The 16,802-nt window shown below is 55.7% G+C and overlaps 4 protein-coding genes across 6 annotated transcripts; 2 read left to right on the top strand and 2 right to left on the bottom strand.

Annotated features, from left to right (window-relative positions):
• Window positions 1-150: 150 nt before the first annotated feature.
• ACRALDRAFT_1080905 (uncharacterized protein) lies at window positions 151-2,469 on the bottom strand (the record flags this gene model as incomplete). Its single annotated transcript, XM_071019088.1, has 5 exons — window positions 1,602-2,469; window positions 1,104-1,438; window positions 736-1,021; window positions 409-603; window positions 151-338 (listed from the first exon to the last, which is right to left on the bottom strand). Exons 1-5 carry the CDS (start codon window positions 2,218-2,220, stop codon window positions 151-153), a joined length of 1,623 nt encoding a protein of 540 aa, XP_070875813.1. The 5' UTR covers window positions 2,221-2,469.
• Window positions 2,470-3,567: 1,098 nt separating this feature from the next.
• ACRALDRAFT_1062458 (uncharacterized protein) lies at window positions 3,568-5,438 on the top strand. The gene is made up of 3 exons (XM_071016616.1): window positions 3,568-4,320; window positions 4,418-5,050; window positions 5,115-5,438. Exons 1-3 carry the CDS (start codon window positions 3,825-3,827, stop codon window positions 5,219-5,221), a joined length of 1,236 nt encoding a protein of 411 aa, XP_070875812.1. The 5' UTR covers window positions 3,568-3,824; the 3' UTR covers window positions 5,222-5,438.
• A 230-nt stretch (window positions 5,439-5,668) lies between these two features.
• On the top strand, window positions 5,669-15,231 carry ACRALDRAFT_1062455 (uncharacterized protein; the record flags this gene model as incomplete). 3 transcript variants are annotated; one of them, XM_071016613.1, is made up of 3 exons in its annotated part: window positions 6,253-6,265; window positions 11,970-12,940; window positions 13,036-15,231. In XM_071016613.1, 3 exons carry the CDS (start codon window positions 6,253-6,255, stop codon window positions 15,229-15,231), a joined length of 3,180 nt encoding a protein of 1,059 aa, XP_070875808.1.
• ACRALDRAFT_208684 (uncharacterized protein) lies at window positions 9,564-10,357 on the bottom strand (the record flags this gene model as incomplete). Its single annotated transcript, XM_071022489.1, has 8 exons — window positions 9,564-9,580; window positions 9,642-9,698; window positions 9,763-9,813; window positions 9,873-9,920; window positions 10,015-10,030; window positions 10,071-10,134; window positions 10,178-10,240; window positions 10,275-10,357. 8 exons carry the CDS (start codon window positions 10,355-10,357, stop codon window positions 9,564-9,566), a joined length of 399 nt encoding a protein of 132 aa, XP_070875811.1.
• Window positions 15,232-16,802: the final 1,571 nt, after the last annotated feature.

The raw sequence follows: 16,802 nt of genomic DNA, 5'->3' as shown, positions 1-16,802 counted from the left end.
GCCGAGACAAAAAAAAACCAACTCGCCAAAACCGTCAATGTTTCGAAACCTCCGTCATTAGCCGTCATCATGAGTTCGTAACAGAAAAGAAAGCGCAAAAAGGTCAACGGAATGCGTGGCTTGACAGCTGCGCACGGTACTCGCGGGTCATCAGTCCATGTTGATGTCCTCGTCTAGGTCGACGCTGAAGGACACGTCAGGGCTGGAATTCACAACCATGACCTGTGGCTGAGGACGACCCTTGCTCCGCCTATTGCTGAGTCGCTTGACTTCATGGTCAACTACCAACACCTTGAGCAGCTGCTCCAGCTCATGACTTGAGTTCTGGACGTATTCATCTGTCGGACGTTAGCCTGGATTCGAGCCACTTTCTCTTTTCAACAACAGGTACAGATATGCCACACGTACGAAATGGAGCGCGGTCAAGGTAAGCTCGTTTGAAGAGCTCGGCGAGTTCGCGGCGGGTTGCGGGATTCGGTATATGGGCCGGGTCAAGACATCGCAGCTCCACACGCAAGTTGCTCGCCTGCCGGTAATGGCTCCCATAGAATGCCAACACTGCAATCAACAACTCCTCGGTCGCTGCTTTATATGCAGTAAAATCTGGATGGACTGCAGCAAGCCGAGTTAGTTGCGCATTCTTTTGTGGCGGCAAGGGGCCAGCCGCATCGAGGTTGAGACCCACCGTTTATGGCCCTTCCCTCAAGGCTCCTCAGTTTATCGGCATCATTGAACATCCGACCAGGTCTTTGAAAATGAAGATCAACTGCCACAGTCCGGCCCACAGAGGAGCCCTGTCATTAACGGAGATGCCCGAGGGCTTGAGGAACTTGTCAAGGTCGCTGAGAATGTCCCGCTCAGACGACTCGAGCGCCTGACGCACAATCTGGCGCAGTTCTGCCTGGATGAGCGGGGGCAGGGGGAGGTAGTGGGGACTCTGGCGGTGTTGCCAGAACAGAGTGCCCGCCCTCCAGATGCGGTACATGCACCTCATCTCATGGATCTTGACCATGAGGCGAGCCTTTTCGATGAACCCCAGTTAGCCGCAACTCAAATGGGCAGGGGGGAAGACAGCACATCGACAAGGACGACGCGGGCCATACCTGTGGTAGGGTGGAGGTGGCCGAAGCCTTGGCATATCCCATGACGAAGAGTTCGATGCTTCCCTCGAACCCCGCCGTGTACCCGACGTCACGCTCGAAAAGGATCTGACGCTCGGCCCATTTGATAAGGCTGGGGTAGCTTGGTACCCAATCCCTGTGGAATGCAATAACTTCCGAGTTGGCCGCATGGGTGTGGCACTGCCGAAAGACGGTTGGGAGCACGGGGCAGTCAAGGGGGGTGTCGAAGAAGCTGAGCACGACCTCTGTCGCATCGTCGCCAAAGGCCCACTTGGTTTTTAGGAGGTTCTGCTCCTCTGCGTATCTCAGACCCGTGTCTGCCGCGCCGGCACGTTAGCCCAACATACACGTGGTTCCAACCCTGTATGGAGAAAGACGCGGCGACAGGGCCAGGGGGTAGGGTGTCGTTTGCAAAGAAAAACAAAAGGAGAGACAAGGTTGGGTGGGGGGGGGGAACCGGGGGAGGGGGTGAGACCATACAACGAATCTGTGTGGCGTGGCGGGCCGTCTCTGCCAATGTCTTCCGCAGGCACGTATGCTGGCACAGAGGGGACCCAAACTTGGACTGACAGGAAGGGCAGACACCCCCGTCGGAGCATTTAAGTTTCTCAATACGACACTTGATGCAGGCGCCCAGCCTCCTAATCTGGGCCGTCTCGGCGGGGTTCTTGACCTGCCGGGACGCGGGGCTGCTGGCGTGGCGTCCTTCCTTCTCGTTGGTGGGAAGGTTGAGCACGGCGTTCCGGGGAAGATGCTGGCTGGGATCCGGCTGGGGCCAAATGAGGTGGCCATCCTGCATCCGGACCTCCTCGAGCGCCTTCCTGGTAGTATTATCGGGGAGGTGGGACTGCTGGGCGGGTTCCTGTTCGTCGGCGGCGGACGAGTCCGAGTCTGCGGACGGGGATGTTGCCGTATCATACACGAGACCAGGGGTGTGGGCAGATGAGGATCCCGAGCGACTCTCGTTATCGTCAGACCCGTCCCCATAATATGCATCGAGGTCGAAGTAACGTGCTACAGGGTCGTCCTCGGTTACAGCCCTCTGGGTCCTGGGCACATTCTGCAGGAAGCCGTTGATATCAGGGAGAGCTAGAGCCATGTTGGTATCCGTGTAAGTCTAATATCCGAGACAAGGCAGGGTTTCTCTTGTGTGTTCAGCGTATAACTCTTTTTTTTGCTCGGACGTCTCGTGGACCAGCTATTCACCGAGAAAGGACGATGGAAGGGCAAGGGACTCGTGTCAGGAGGACAGGGACAACGAGGGGGTGTGATCAAATCTATTAGATCTAGCTACAATACAATAGCCTTCAACACTGGACCCCGTCATGAGGCTCATTCCCCCCCGTACCTCGTCCTGACCCAAGAGGCACTTACACGCCAGGACCATTTTCGGTGAGTCGCGCGCCTCTCATTGGCCAATGGTCCACTTCGGCCTCTGGTCCGGTCCAATCAGAGACGGGGCCCTGACCGAAAAGCGTCGATGTGCATTGAGACTCGAAGACACGATCTCTTTGCAGTATATTTGCTGCAGGAAATCGGGGGTCCGTTATGAGTAGCCGGTCATCCATGTGGAAACAATGTACGCCTTGGTCGATAGAAGGGATCATCCATGGTTCTCCGGCGCGAGCCTATCCGGATAAAGCCAACTATCAACGCTTTCCCGGATTAGTCGAGAGCAAGCGTTGTCTAAAGGCAGTACCCACACCACAACCATGGTCCGAAATCTCCCGTGGAAAAGTAATGTCGTTCCTGAAGCTGAGCGAGCTCCACGTTGAGTCCGTCCCCCAGGAGAAGAACAGGTCGTAGTGGAAGTCGTAGCATATATAAGTAAGAATTCGGGAATGGGAAGACACAGCTTGTCACCAATTCAGGGTTGTTTGCGTCATGTCGTGGAAGAAGAAACTGCGTTGCGTTCTTGGGCCCGCGGTCTGTGCCCGCTCGGTGGTGGACTGGGTGGTGGACTGGCCGATCCTCCTTGGTATTGCTGGGTGAGTAAGGATTAAGGGTCTTGCCGAGGGTGAAAACTTCATTCATACTGCAATCGATCAAAGGATATTTATAAGGACGCACTGGCAAGTCCCGAGTTTGAGCCAACAGGCTCCTACGCTCCTCGCATGTCCGTTCGAGGTGAGTGGGTGTCGTCAGTTGGCGGGAGTCGCATCGGATGTGCAAATTACAGGGTTCATAACAAAATACGGAATCACGTGGAGCCTAGCTCTATCTATCTCTCTCTATATATAGTTGGACTCATCCGCTGGGACAGTAAAGTCGAGGCAGGACACAGGCGACGTCGACTTGTGATGCGATGCGATGGAGCGAACGTGTCGTGCAGCGTACGAAGAAAGTACCTTCCAAGATGTACCTCTGGCATGAGGCGCCCGGGGGTGCCATTCCATTGGGATGGCTCGCACGGACCACTTTACAACGACCAGCTGTTGGGCAGCCAGTAAGGTGGGGCCTATAGGACCCTGTTCACCATGCGGCCGGTGCGTGTGGTTCGACTACGTCAGGAACTTTCACCCCCAACTTTCTCAACTTGAAGCTTGCCCTCAACACGGAGAGTGGAGAGCTTGATTCAACAGATTCACCATTACCCACCTCGTACGCAATTAATCATCCGTCCACACAGAACAATCCAACGTCTTGTAAGCGGCACTAGGCTTCTCTTTGGGCGACGGTATCACCAACATACCAGTATTTGCCATGGCGTCCCTCCTCTCTTGGGTACCCATCGTGAACAGGTGGGTCACGACGGACGAGAAGGATGAGCCCCGCGCCATCGATATCCCGCCGGTCCACGTTCATCGCATCGAGGCGGACCCGGAAAGGCGAGCGAGATGCCTCAAGCATCTTCTCAAGGCAAACCATGTCAACCATGCCATTGTCTATCACAACTTGGAGTTTGATAATCACCTCCCGCATATCCTGTGCTCGGCCTACCTCCTTGGTGCCACGGAGCCGCAGTTGCACACCATCTACGAAGCCGAATCCAAGCACCTTGAGCCGTGGCGCGACTCGCCATCTGAGGTGATTGAAGACGACTGGCGGGACTTCTTGGGCGACAAGCGCTACCAGAGAGCCTATGTCGACTTTTTCGAGGACGCGCTGGCCTTGAAGTTCTCGTACGAGTGGAAAAGGGTTGTGGACCACTACATGTTCAAGGGCGAGCAGCCTTTGGTCCACGGGCTCATCGGAGGTCGTACGTGTCTCGCTTCCATCTTTCCCCCAGTGACGAAGCCTGGGTTGTAGAGTAAAAGTATCGTTTCCTTTTTCAAGTGGACTAACAGACATCCAAGTTGGGCATCCCCTCATCCACCTGGGGTATGCTTACGAGCTGGACAGCAAGGAAGTTGCCATGGAGGCGCTCGGCCTTGCGTCGGTGCAGTACAACTACCTCCACAAGTATCTCGACGATGAGAGCTACACGAGGCCTCCGTCGTTCGTGTCCGATTCACCGCTTGAGCTGCTCAACAAGGTGGCCAGCGACAAACGTTTCGACGGCTTGTTCAAAAAGCCGGAATTTGAAAACATCGACAAGCTTTTCGAGAAACACGAGGACCTTGTCCTGGAGTATTGGAACGCGTGGGACCTCTCGGACCCGGTGAAGCAATTCGAAAAGTCCCAGGAAGCGGCGGTGGCCTTGCTGGTGGCCACGGTCACCCCGGGCACTCATGCGTATAACTTCTTCATTGTTCACATCCTCACCACCAGCCACGCCGTACGGATCCTTCTCCCCGTCATACCCGCCAAGTTCCAAATGAGCCTGGTACGGGGATGGTGGCTCCTGGCTCTGGCCGTGTACATCTCTCAGCTGCGGCCCAAGATCGACCCAGACAACGTCGAGTCGGACCTGAAAGGCCGACGCTGGACTCACGTGGAATATGAGGCTCTCAACTCCCCCTACGCTACAGATTCTCACTACGTTAAAGGTACGCCTCTGCTACATGTCGGTTCCTTTCCTTCCCTGGTTAGTCGACGGCTGACAAGGCGTAGCGATTCGGGCCATGAGAGACATAGCCAGGACATGGGGCGATGTCCATGAGAGGTATCTGGCTGCGGCACTAACATTTTCCGACAACTTTCGCGGATGGGTATATTAAAAGCCAGGAAGGGTTTGGGTATGTTGCGTCAACAACTAGGTAAGTTGGATGTGTACGATGATGGCTATGCTGGGATCGGGAGGAGTTGGACTCTTTTATCGTGGGAAATTGAAAGGATAGTACTCTGTGTAGGGGGTAATTGAGATGAAGTCATAGTAAGCTAGCTTCCTCGATTTCCACGCATATGTACCCGGACTCGAGTGAAAACCCTAGAGGTCGAAATGGCCTGTCTTCAGGCTGATCTCGTTCTGTGCTGGCTGTGATGAAGGGCGAGAAACTTCAAACGGATATGTACGAAGTACCGAGACCGGGGTGTACCTAAGTACCAGTGTACCACGACGCAGCCACAGTACCTATGGATACCTGGAGTGCATGCCTAGTGCACGGACGTACATACAGTAGAAACTTGGTAGCAGGTAGCTCTTGCACCCAAACGACCCCCTCAACCATCTCCAGTTAACGACCTGACCTCGCAACGTTATCAGCGACTTGTCCCGTTGTCTCACGAAGCACTTATACTCCTTATATTTCATTCGGTCAGAGAACGCCAACCACATGACGTCGAGCCTGCCTCCGTAACGTATCAATGGCGCCGCCCCCGGCGAAACGCAGGAAGCGAAACGTCGTTTACGATTCCGACGATGACGACGAGAAACCCGCCGCAAACACCCTGACCAACTTCCTCCTATCCTCCCCCAGCTCAAAGACAGCATCAAAAAGCCTTCACAGCAGAGCACCTACCGCTTCTCCGAGTCCTTCCAAGGAACGGACTCGCCCGACCAACACTTCCCGACCCGCGATCCGCGCCCCCTCGTCTCGAACCGTCCAGAACCGGGACGCAAGAAGTCCCAGCACCAGCCCCGAGAAGCCCAAGCCGAGGAGCAAGAAACGAGTCAAAACCGAAGAGAAGGGAAAGTCTGCCGACTTGCTGACCCTCTTCTCGAAGCAAGCTCAGAAGGCACCAACACGACCCAAAGCCTCGTCCAAGACCAGCCCCGTCGACGATATCCTCAGTGATCCCATCTCCGACGATGACGACGTCGCAGATAAGAAAGCAAGCAACACCAGCATCGTTGGCAAAAAGGCGCGCAGGCGGCTCGGCGACGGATCGTCCCAGGCGAGTACCGGTCCCTCAATAACACTCAATTCGAGTCAAAAGTTTCTCAAGCCCCCGCGACCTCGTCAGCCGGCGACCGTCGATGACGACCTGCGGCCCTGGGCCGAGCGGTTTGCGCCGACTACTCTAGAAGAGCTCGCCGTACATAAGAGGAAGGTGGCAGACGTCAGGAGGTGGTTGGAGGATGTCATGGCCGGACGCATGCGCCAGCGGCTGCTGCTCCTCAAAGGCGCGGCCGGCTCGGGCAAGACGACTACCATGCGGCTGCTGGCCAAGGACCTGGGCTTCGAACTTTTGGAGTGGAGGAACCCAACGGTGGCCATGGTGGGCAACGTGGGCTTTCAGTCTGCTTCGGCGCAGTTCCAGGAATTCTTGGGCAGAGGCGGCCACTTTGGCCAGCTTGATACGGATGCCGAGAGCCCCGAACCGTCGCATGGTATCGGTGGGAAGCCACCAGGCCAGTCTTCACGACGGGTTATCCTAATCGAAGAGTTTCCTAATACATTTGCGCGATCATCAAACGCCCTGACATCATTCAGGAATACGATACTCGATTACCTGGCTACCAACACCCCGGCCCTTGCCACATTTGGACGGCAACCACTCAACAGGCCCATCACCCCCGTGGTTATGATCATATCGGAAACGCTACTGACAACGACGTCGGCCTCGGCAGACAGTTTCACTGCCCATCGCCTGCTGGGACCCGAAATCCTCCGCCATCCAGGGACAGGTATCATCGAGTTCAACCCCATTGCACCGACGATTCTTTCCAAGGCCCTGGAACTCATCGTGGTAAAGGAGGCACGGAAGTCCGGCCGGCGACGCACACCAGGGCCGCTCGTGCTGAAACGGCTGGGAGAAATCGGAGACATACGGAGCGCTATATCTTCGCTCGAGTTTCTCTGTCTCAAGGGGGACCAGGAAGCCGACTGGGGCGCCAAGGTCGCCTTTACAAAACCCAAGAAGAGCGCCAGGGATGGGATCGCGTTGACCAAGGACGAGGAGGAGAGCCTCGAGCTCGTTTCGCAGCGCGAATCCAGCCTCGGCGTTTTCCACGCCGTTGGCAAGGTCGTTTACAACAAGAGAGACGAACGGCCGCCGCCCGACGATACCGTCGAAGTGCTCCCCAGCTACATGTCCCAGTACGCTCGTCCGAACCGGTCCGAAGTGTCCATCGACACGCTGATGGACGAAACCGGGACCGACACGCACACGTTCGTCTCTGCGCTGCACGAAAACTACGTGCTCTCCTGCGAGAGCCAGAATCCTCGCGACCCTTCATCCCCCCTCGATTACGTCAACGGGTGCATCGAGTACCTATCGCAGAGCGACCTGCTTTGTCCCTCGTGGGACGTGTTCTTTGGTGGGAGAGGCTACTCGGCTGGATTCGTAGGCAAGGATTCTAGCAGCCACGTCCTACGACAGGACGAGATGACGTTCCAGGTGGCGGTCCGCGGTTTACTCTTCTCCTTGCCGTCTCCGGTCAAGCGGAAAGCGCCGACGGGCACCAAGGGGAGCGACGCCTTCAAGATGTTCTACCCGACGAGCATCAAGCTCTGGCGGACCAAAGAGGAGATGGAAGGCATGGTGGATCTGTGGTCGACCAAGCTCTTGAAAGGGGAGGAGAGCGTCCCGTGGAAGGATGTCACGCAGGGTGCGGCAGCTTTCCGGCGGCCGAAGGAGATGGGCGCGGGCAGCAGCGGCGGCGGCGGCGGTAGCTGGGTGGCAGCGCAACAATCCAAGGGACCGTCGGCCGCCGCCGCCGGACAGAAGAATCCCGGCGCGGCCGGCGGTGGTGCCGTGCCGCTCCTGTCGCTGGGGAGCGCGGCGCGCAGGGAGATGCTGCTCGAGCGGCTGCCCTACATGGCGCAGATGGCGCGTGGACGCAAGGGCGTGTCGCTGCACGCGCTGAAACTGCGGGACATTGAAAAGGTGGTGTCGTTCCGCGGCATCGGGCCCGAGCAAGGCGCGGACGAATCTGGGGAGGAGGCGGCCGCCGAGGAGGAGAGCGGAGTAATGACCGGGGAGGCCTGGGCGACGGATAAGCCGTCGGAGGAATTGTCGCCGCGGAAGAAGGCGGTGGCGATCCGGACGAGGAGTGACGGGTCCGTTTCTAGGCTGGGTATACAGAGCCTGGTAATAAGTGATGATGATATCGAGGATGATTAGGGTAGTTATTCGCCTACGGAGCTGCACCTTGCTGATTTCTTCCTGTACATAAAATTCTATTTATATTGAGTTGGGCGTCGGTCGGTGGATGGGAGGCATGTCTGGAGGGATAGTGAGCTTTAGATGGCCGTAGACAAGGACACGGCGAGGATTAGGCGGAACGAGGAGTGGAATATCATCTTGCTACCCATTCCCTTGCTGGTCTAGCCTTGTGACGATTTGCTATGCTCGTTTTTTTAGTTTCCCATGTTGGTTGCCCCAAGCGTGGAAGGTATGAGTGCTACAGTGATCACAACAGGGAGCACGAAAGCAAGTATCCATAGCCAGTACGACGTGTGGGCGACCGACCCAAATTCGGCGCCAGGTTCGTATGCAAGATGAGATGCCACGTACAACTGTCACGACAAGTCATACGAGTCGATACTCCGTACAAGCACATGGATAAGCTGCATGGCGCTGCGTCCCCGAATCAATAGCTACTGCGGCTGCGTAGAGGCTCAGTTACTGGTCATCGATTGTATTTCTGACTACCTACGGGCAGTTGCTTCTGACATGAAATGTATGAAGATGTGGAGGTGGATGGAGAGACGTTGTGATAACCGTGTGGCGACGCCACTGAGAAACGGTTACGGATATCTCTACTCGTATTCACGGTGGGCATCAACGCTGTACTGTTTCACTCGACATGCTTCCGTGGAACCACATCCTTCAGTTCGACAATGGAACAGCGAAGAAATATGCCGGGTCACAACAGAAGAGGCGACCCATATGTATCAACACCCAAACCAAGACTCGCTTCTTCTTCGCAGTCCCCGACAAGCAGGAACGTACAATGAAAAAGAGATGCCACCGAACGTGGACTTCGCGTCGCCTGGAGGCAGTGTAATACCAGGGACACTGTGGACGGGACCATGTGCAAGCACAGAGGGTCCCATCCGAGGGCCAAAAATAAGATTAATCACGATTGGTCTCCTTAGAGACCTTTCAGAGATTAAACTGAAAAGAACAGATACTACACTTGATCTAAGCCAAAAGGCTGCAGAGGGAAATCCGTTAGCAAATGCGGTCGACTGGCCAAATCTAGGGGTCGGGTTCAACGTACCAAAGAGAGCTAAAGAGAAAAGAAGAAACGTTGGAAAATGGGCCGAGGGGACAGGTATATATACTCGCTGGCGAAGGCGGTGTGGGCTGCCGGATCAGCAGTACAAGGTACCTACATAAGGTAATACCTATGAAGTGGCAAAATACTGACCAATCAGGAAATTGAGGACCCGGCTAATTTGGAGGGCCCACTCTGTACGTACTGTTGTCCTCCGGGTCATGTGATTTTTAGTCCTGATGACATAATACTCTGGTATCCACGGAATACTCGGTAGGCCTGGCGTCGTTCAAACAAGCAGCTGTCAGCACCTAGACTGGATAGTCGGCAGCGAGTGTCAGGGCGGCAGGGATTACTTCGTACGAGCAGGCGGGAGATATTATCTAGCTCCCATTTCGAATGCACTCGTTACTTTTCCGGGCTGCCATGTGGGACAGAAACGTGGTGTCTTCTTAGGCTACAGTCTTCCCTTCCATGGCGACGTCGTGGGATGCAGGGCAGGCATCCAGTTTCTTTTCCCCGACACTGCAGGGAATGGATAGCGTGGTCCAGACAGATCGTGACTGACTTTTGACGGGGGTGGTTCGGTGATACGAGAGCTCCTTTGAGGAAGATGCAAGACGAGGACGGGCTGACGGTGAGGTTATTCTAGGTGAGACGTCTACTTCGTAAACTGGTGCCGATTGCTCTGTTGAACGAGGTAGGCATCCGTTTCTCGAACATCGTCCGATATAGAATAATCACGCATACAACGTAGTAATTATTCTGTACCATAGTAAATTCCGTTTTCTAATTACGGAGATGCTTATTTTTGGTCTCGAGAATCTCTAGTCGATAGTCTCCTTTTCGGACCGAAAATGTCGATATCGTATCCCTCAAGTCCCACGTCAGTAACGCATTTCCTAGTGGACAAGTACATCGGTAATAATAGACGGCTTGGTCTCTACCACGTAATATCGAGCACTTAAATTGGTCATTATGCACGTCTTGGCTCGGATGCCCATCCGCAGTTGCTCTTTCCTCTTGGGGTTCGGCCAAGTAGAGACATTGCAATGGCAGTGCAGGTACGAAGTTGTACGGCCGTAGGGCCTAATTACCCCTCTGTCTCCATGTCTCTACATGTACCAGACTGGGCACGGCCATTTATTCTCTTCTCTACTCTTCCACGCCTAGAATGCCATTGCTCTCCTAAACTCATACATATACAGAAACATCATTCTTTCATTCTTTCGGATTCATCTCTCCCACTTGGTCTTTCTTTTCGTTTCCGTTCAGCATCTGCTAGCTCCAGTCCAGCAAGCCTAGCTTCCGTTCACTTTCAACGAGCACGAACAAAGTACGATTCATTATTCAACTCAACTACCTAGGTCATAGTACGCGTCCTCCTCCACCCATCCCACTTTGGCTTTCTTGCAAGATCGACAGCCCAGCGCGGACTCTTTGGGTTTGTACCTCGTTTACTAGGACCACCCTGTCCTGTTCTACGGGTACACTTTCGCCCTTGTCCTCTCGTCTTGGCCTACGAAACCCACCCACTTCCTTGGTTTGGCCCTATGCGGATCGACCGGCCTTGTTCTGACTCGAGCCCGACACTAACGTGCTACGTCTCCAGGACGATCGAGCCCATACTTCGTACTGCCTCGCCGAACGACCGACCGTTGCTCTCCACTCTGCTCAGTTTTATATTACCGCTGCGCTGCTATTCTTGTCGTCCTACATGCCTTTGGTGTAACCTCGTGCCGTCGGGTTGCCCAACATGACGACGTCGAGTAAGTCCTCGGCCTCTCGTGCCACCAACTCTACTCTTTCTCTCCCTTCTCTTTCTTCGCCGTTCCACAAATTCTCCAACCCCCCGGCCGTTGTCAAACCCGGCAAGAGAAGCCACGCCTCCAACCCGTCCAGTGAGGGTACCCAGGCCAGCGCCCGGGAACGCGACAAGGACCCTACTTCCAAACAGACTATACCTTTCCTGCCAGAACAATACGAGGGACGAGTAGCAGAAGCCCACCAAGGCAAGCGGCACGGCGGTGCACAGGAACCAGGAAGAGAAGTCTACAAGAGAGCTTACACGGAAGGGGGTAGGGTCTTGGGTTGGGCCGACTCTCGGGCCACCATTAGGCGTGTGGTATCGTGCTCGGCCGAGGAACCCGTCACACCGACAGGAGGACCCGAGGAAGAGATACCAGGAGACGGCAGGGAAGAAAAAGAAAACGGGAAACAAGAGGAACAAGGAGTCAAGGAAGGGGAGGAGCCCGCGCCGGGAGACGAGCCAGTGCTACGCTCTCCTAGGCGGTCATTAAAGAAAAATCTGACTGCCCGGCTCTCTGTCTTTTTGCCCTCGCTCATAGTCCAACCTACAGATGATCAACCCCGGCCATCGTCCGCCCACACCCATCGACCTTCGAGCAACACGACGCCACATCCATCCACCCCTCCCGAGCCGATCCAGTCCTCTGCCTTTGCCGACTTTGATCTCGGCTTTTCACCGCCCTCCATTTCCGACTTGACTCTCCGCGATCCGCAACTCGTGGCAGATTCATCTCACGGACCACCCCCGCCGTCGTCGCCGCCGCCGCCGCCGCTAACTCCAGCATCGCCACGGGGGTCAGTGTCCCCTACCACCCAAGTCCCACCACAGGATTTTGAAGCCACGACAGCAACCTCAGCGGACGAACCCGGACCGCCCGTCCCGCCGCCGCCCGAAAGACCTGCTCAGGTTCCGCCGCCCTCAATACCGCCGCCGCCGCCTCCACCGCCCGATGTCTCTCGCGCTGTCCCTCATCCCGCTATCGACACCCAGACACACGTCCGCCTACGGAATTCCCATAACCAATCTCCACCCATGATGCCTCTTCCTCCTCCGCCTTCTCTGCTACCGCCACCACCACCGCCGCCGCCTCGTCGCGATTCCCTAGTCGGCCTCGACGAAGCTCGGTTACGAGGAAGGCTGGCCGACCCTCATGCAGCTCGACCACGGAGCAGTTCCTATCACCAAGTGCGCAAGTCGAGCTTGCCCATGCCAGGCATTCAGTACCGAACCACCTCCCCAGCCCCTGACGCGAAGGGAAGAAGCACATCGGCTCAGCGTCCAGTCGTGGTCCCTCCTGTCAATGCCGGTGCCAGAGTTGTCTCGAATCCCACCTCGGTCAACAGCCAGAGTCCGACCAGCGACGATAAGCGAGGAGGGAAACTCCGCAGAAGCTGGCTTCCGGGTGGACGTTCACGGTCTGGTTCGCAGGACATGGGGACGGTAAACCGTGCGTCTGCCTGGATGCTGGGCGATAGTGCAGCCCAGGAGTATAGGACATCGTTCCTGTTGGGCGGCGAAAAGGTAAGATACAATGTCTTCCACCTCCAGCCCCATGGTGTACCCAGAATCGTTGTACAAAGTTCCCAAAATCTGACGAAACACGGCACGACACATAGGTCCCGGAACTATGGAACGAATCGGGCACTGTATACGTTTACTTGTTCCCGCGGAACAGCGGTTGCGGGCCGTCCTTCAAAGTCCCCATGTATGCCATCAGCTCGTCGCAAGTCTTCAACGATCTAATACAGGCCGAGATGGGGCCCGGAACCGGCTCCACCACGGGCCGGCCCTTCTCACCTCCGCATTCTCCTGCACTGGAGGATCAGGACAACCCGTACGACGTCAGGCTGTATCTGCCCGGCGCCGCATCGCCTCCGCAAAGCAGTCATCTCGCGACACCTGGCCAGCCACAGCCTCAACGCGCCGACTTTGACCGACTGATTGCCCTGCGGAACCTGTTCGCTTTTCTGACGGGCCAGCCGTTGGTGGCTACTAGGGCACATCCGACCGCCTTCGCCGCGTTCCTGGAGATTGCCGGGCTCCTGCAGGAGTTCCTCTTCACGGATCTCGAAGGTTCAGGCTTCGGGGATGCCGTTGATATGAGTTTCGCATTCTTCTGTGACCAGCTGGGTCTTGCCGACGTCAGGCACAGCCGTGAGAAGACGATCGAGGCGCTCATCCTCGCCGAGCGGATGCAGTCTATGGACCTGTACAACGAAGCCTTTGCCCACGCGGCCGGGAAATACGCGGGCATGATGGACCTCGAGTCTCCGTTGTTCGATCAGGTCTCCTCGCACACGCGGCAAAAGCTCGAGCGGGCTCATCTCGACTTGGTCAACCGGCAAGAGAATGTCAACCTCCGGCTGGAGCAATTCGAATTTCCGTCGCTCTTCTCGGGCATCGCCGCTTCCAACTCGATCGCCGAGGTGAGGAATGTGCGCTTCGGCAAGTGGCGCACCGCCTTCAACAAGATGCGTCAGTTTGTCCTGGGATATTACAAGACGACCTTTGGCAACTGGCCTCCCAAGGCAAGCAGCAAGAAGAACCGCTTCACCGAGAGCGGTCTCAATCGGCTCGTGCTCAAGGCTCTCTACTCCGACATGTGCGCCCTATATGATCTGCTAGTCGACCGCGAGTCCCTGACCCCCCGGGTGGCGGCGGACAAAACGACCGGGGAGGAGGCCGCGGAGTCGCCCGAGATAAGTGCCATGATGTCCGCCCTGAGGAAGGTTCTCACCGAGTACGAAACTTCTACGCCTCCGGTGCTCCCGCCGATCCCCTTCGACATTCCCCAGATACCGTCGATGCGGGCCGTGCTCGAAACGTACGACAAGCTGTCGGCCAAGGAACAGGCCAGATTTGACAAGCGCATCAAGGGACACGAGCGCATGCTCATCCTGAACAAGGCCTATAACTATGACACCAACACGCTCAAGATTCCGTTCCTGACCGAGTTCAAGGCGTTCGAACAATCCGAAGCACGGGGCAGGAGCGCTGCCGACCTGGCCGATCAGCGCATAGGCTACTGGTTGTTTCTCTACGTGGTGATTCAGTCGCTTCCCATGCTCGTCATGGATGCGCCGGGCCTGCAGCACACCGAGGGTGTCGAGTACTTTTTGTGCGAACCGCCCATGGGCAACCCGCCCTGGCTGGACGACGCTCGGCAGGTACGCAAGATGTGGTACGAGGTGTCCGGGGGTGCCGGCTACGTCGAGTTGTCCGCCGACACGGTCATGTTTAGCGTGGAAGCCATCTATCATCGCAGCCATTGCTGGCTAGCTGCCAAGCGGTGGGAGAGTGGCGAAGACGGAGACATGGCACCCCCGTCGGAACCCATCATGTCCCCGCTGGCACCACCGCCCATCTTCACGGATCAGGACGGTCCCATTCCGAACCCGTCACCCTATGCGAGCCCGTCGAACCCGTCTCCGCCCCCAGGGTCACCCAATTACGTTGGCCGACCACGCAACGCCTCTCCGTCGGGTTGGAGCTTGGCCGCCCGGAACTCGACGTATCGCTCGAGCATCGCCATCGGCCTCGAACCAGTACCTGCGCCCATGCCGGTCAACGGCATCCCAGGCGACCGGGGCTCTCGAGTCGTGAGCAGCCGCGGTAGCATATCCGACGGTCGCTCCCTGGGTTCCCGCGGGTCGCTTGGGCCAGGACTGCGGGGCAGCATCTCGGCCAACAATCTGCGGACACAGGTGCAGGACCCGCCAGCGTCCAATCCGACCATGACCTTTGACGATATCCTTGGCGCATCGGATTCAAAGAACAAGACCAAGAAGAAGAAGGGCAAGTTCTTCTTGTAAAATGTTGTGGAGCGAACCGGGCTGTGGATACTATTTTAATACGTGAATGAAGGGAGACGACGGCCTGACCGATGTCAGAACATGTGCGAGTAATCTGTCCTCGACTTTACAGGATTCTTTCCATGTTCCCCCTGGGTTTTCTTTTCTTTTCTATCTGTCTTAATTCTTATCTATGCGAGGGATTTACTGTAGCACTTATGGGGCTCTTAGACATTGGCATGCACAGCGACGAGGTATATTGAAAAACGAAACCAGATGGCTTGGAGATGGACACAAAGATGACCGGCTGCCGGGACGCTGATTCTGGATGGTGACGGGATCATGTAATGAATAATCTTACGAGTAATAGACATTTCACTGACATGTAAGTTCTTTGGATAGAACGTACCGTTTCTACGCCTCTCTTCAACCTTGTCTTTATATATAGCTAGGCCTCCTTTACCTACCGCTGATATATATAATGGGCTCGACTATATGTCCCGGAGACGGCTACAAAACCTTGTAGAATATCTAGATTGAACATGGACATAGTCCGCAATGCGAAAACACAGTTCTCTATTCGTCCAAGAAGACAAGCCCATCAACTAACTCTGGTTGACAACCCAGGAATCCAACAGCGTCATGGCAACAAACTGTCCACCTTACAAACCGGACAGCAATCAAGAATACTCCATGGGATACATCTTGCTTAATGTTCAAGGGTTATATGTATCGATATCCGGACATGGGGAACGAAGAGAAGCTCCATCAAACTGCGTACTCGAGATATATACATATATATATCATGGACTACCCGTAGGCGAAGCAGGCCTGCACAGAATCTTCGGCTGGGCAAACAGGGGCTTACCATGACGTTACTGACGTGCATCATACCCTTACCCGTACCTCCACTCGACAAAGCCATCCGACCAGCTGAACAAAGGCCATGTACTGATTGTATAACTGAAGAGGTTCTCATTACTACAGTGACCTCGTCTAGTTGTGACCTCGCAAAGGAAGTCCCAAGTGAAACAACCGCCCCCCAAAACAGCACCACCAGTCCGGAGCTCGTGACACATGATAAGCCTCATAGCGTGGCGGCAACATCAGGCCCGCAGTCTCTCCCGGTGCTCACCACCCTCTTGAACTTTTCCTTTTTCCTCCCGTGAAACAAACCCCATGTCCTGTCCTCGATATACGCCGTTACCTGGTTCTTTCTGCTTCTTCTGACGACCCCAACCAATCCCATCAATCCCTGGTGGTCGTTCGTCGCCGAAAATGCTGCTCTCAGCCAGTCTGGAAAGAAAAGCCTGAATAGAATCAGACATTCCGAGATGCGCCTGCCGAGTTCCCTGCTCTTTGAAAACAAAATGGAAGAGTTGAAAAATAAAAAAACCATGACCTGATCTTGCCGTTGTGTGTACTACTGTCCGTGATAAAAAGCCCGGATTTCCGTCCCCCTTGGGCGCCTCCCTTTTGTTGATACAGGGTGTGAAATGGGCCCCAGGAAGACAGAGTCGTCGTCGATACGACGGTGCCGCCGAATTATATCCCATGCCCTCGCAAATGAACGCATCCATAATGCTGTGAAG

The sequence above is a fragment of the Sodiomyces alcalophilus genome, assembly GCF_042370955.1.
Source record: "Sodiomyces alcalophilus JCM 7366 unplaced genomic scaffold ACRALscaffold_3, whole genome shotgun sequence".
In the NCBI taxonomy this organism is placed as follows: domain Eukaryota; kingdom Fungi; phylum Ascomycota; class Sordariomycetes; order Glomerellales; family Plectosphaerellaceae; genus Sodiomyces; species Sodiomyces alcalophilus.
Note: the sequence above shows the minus strand (reverse complement) of the source record. Positions and strands in the feature narration are given on the sequence as shown.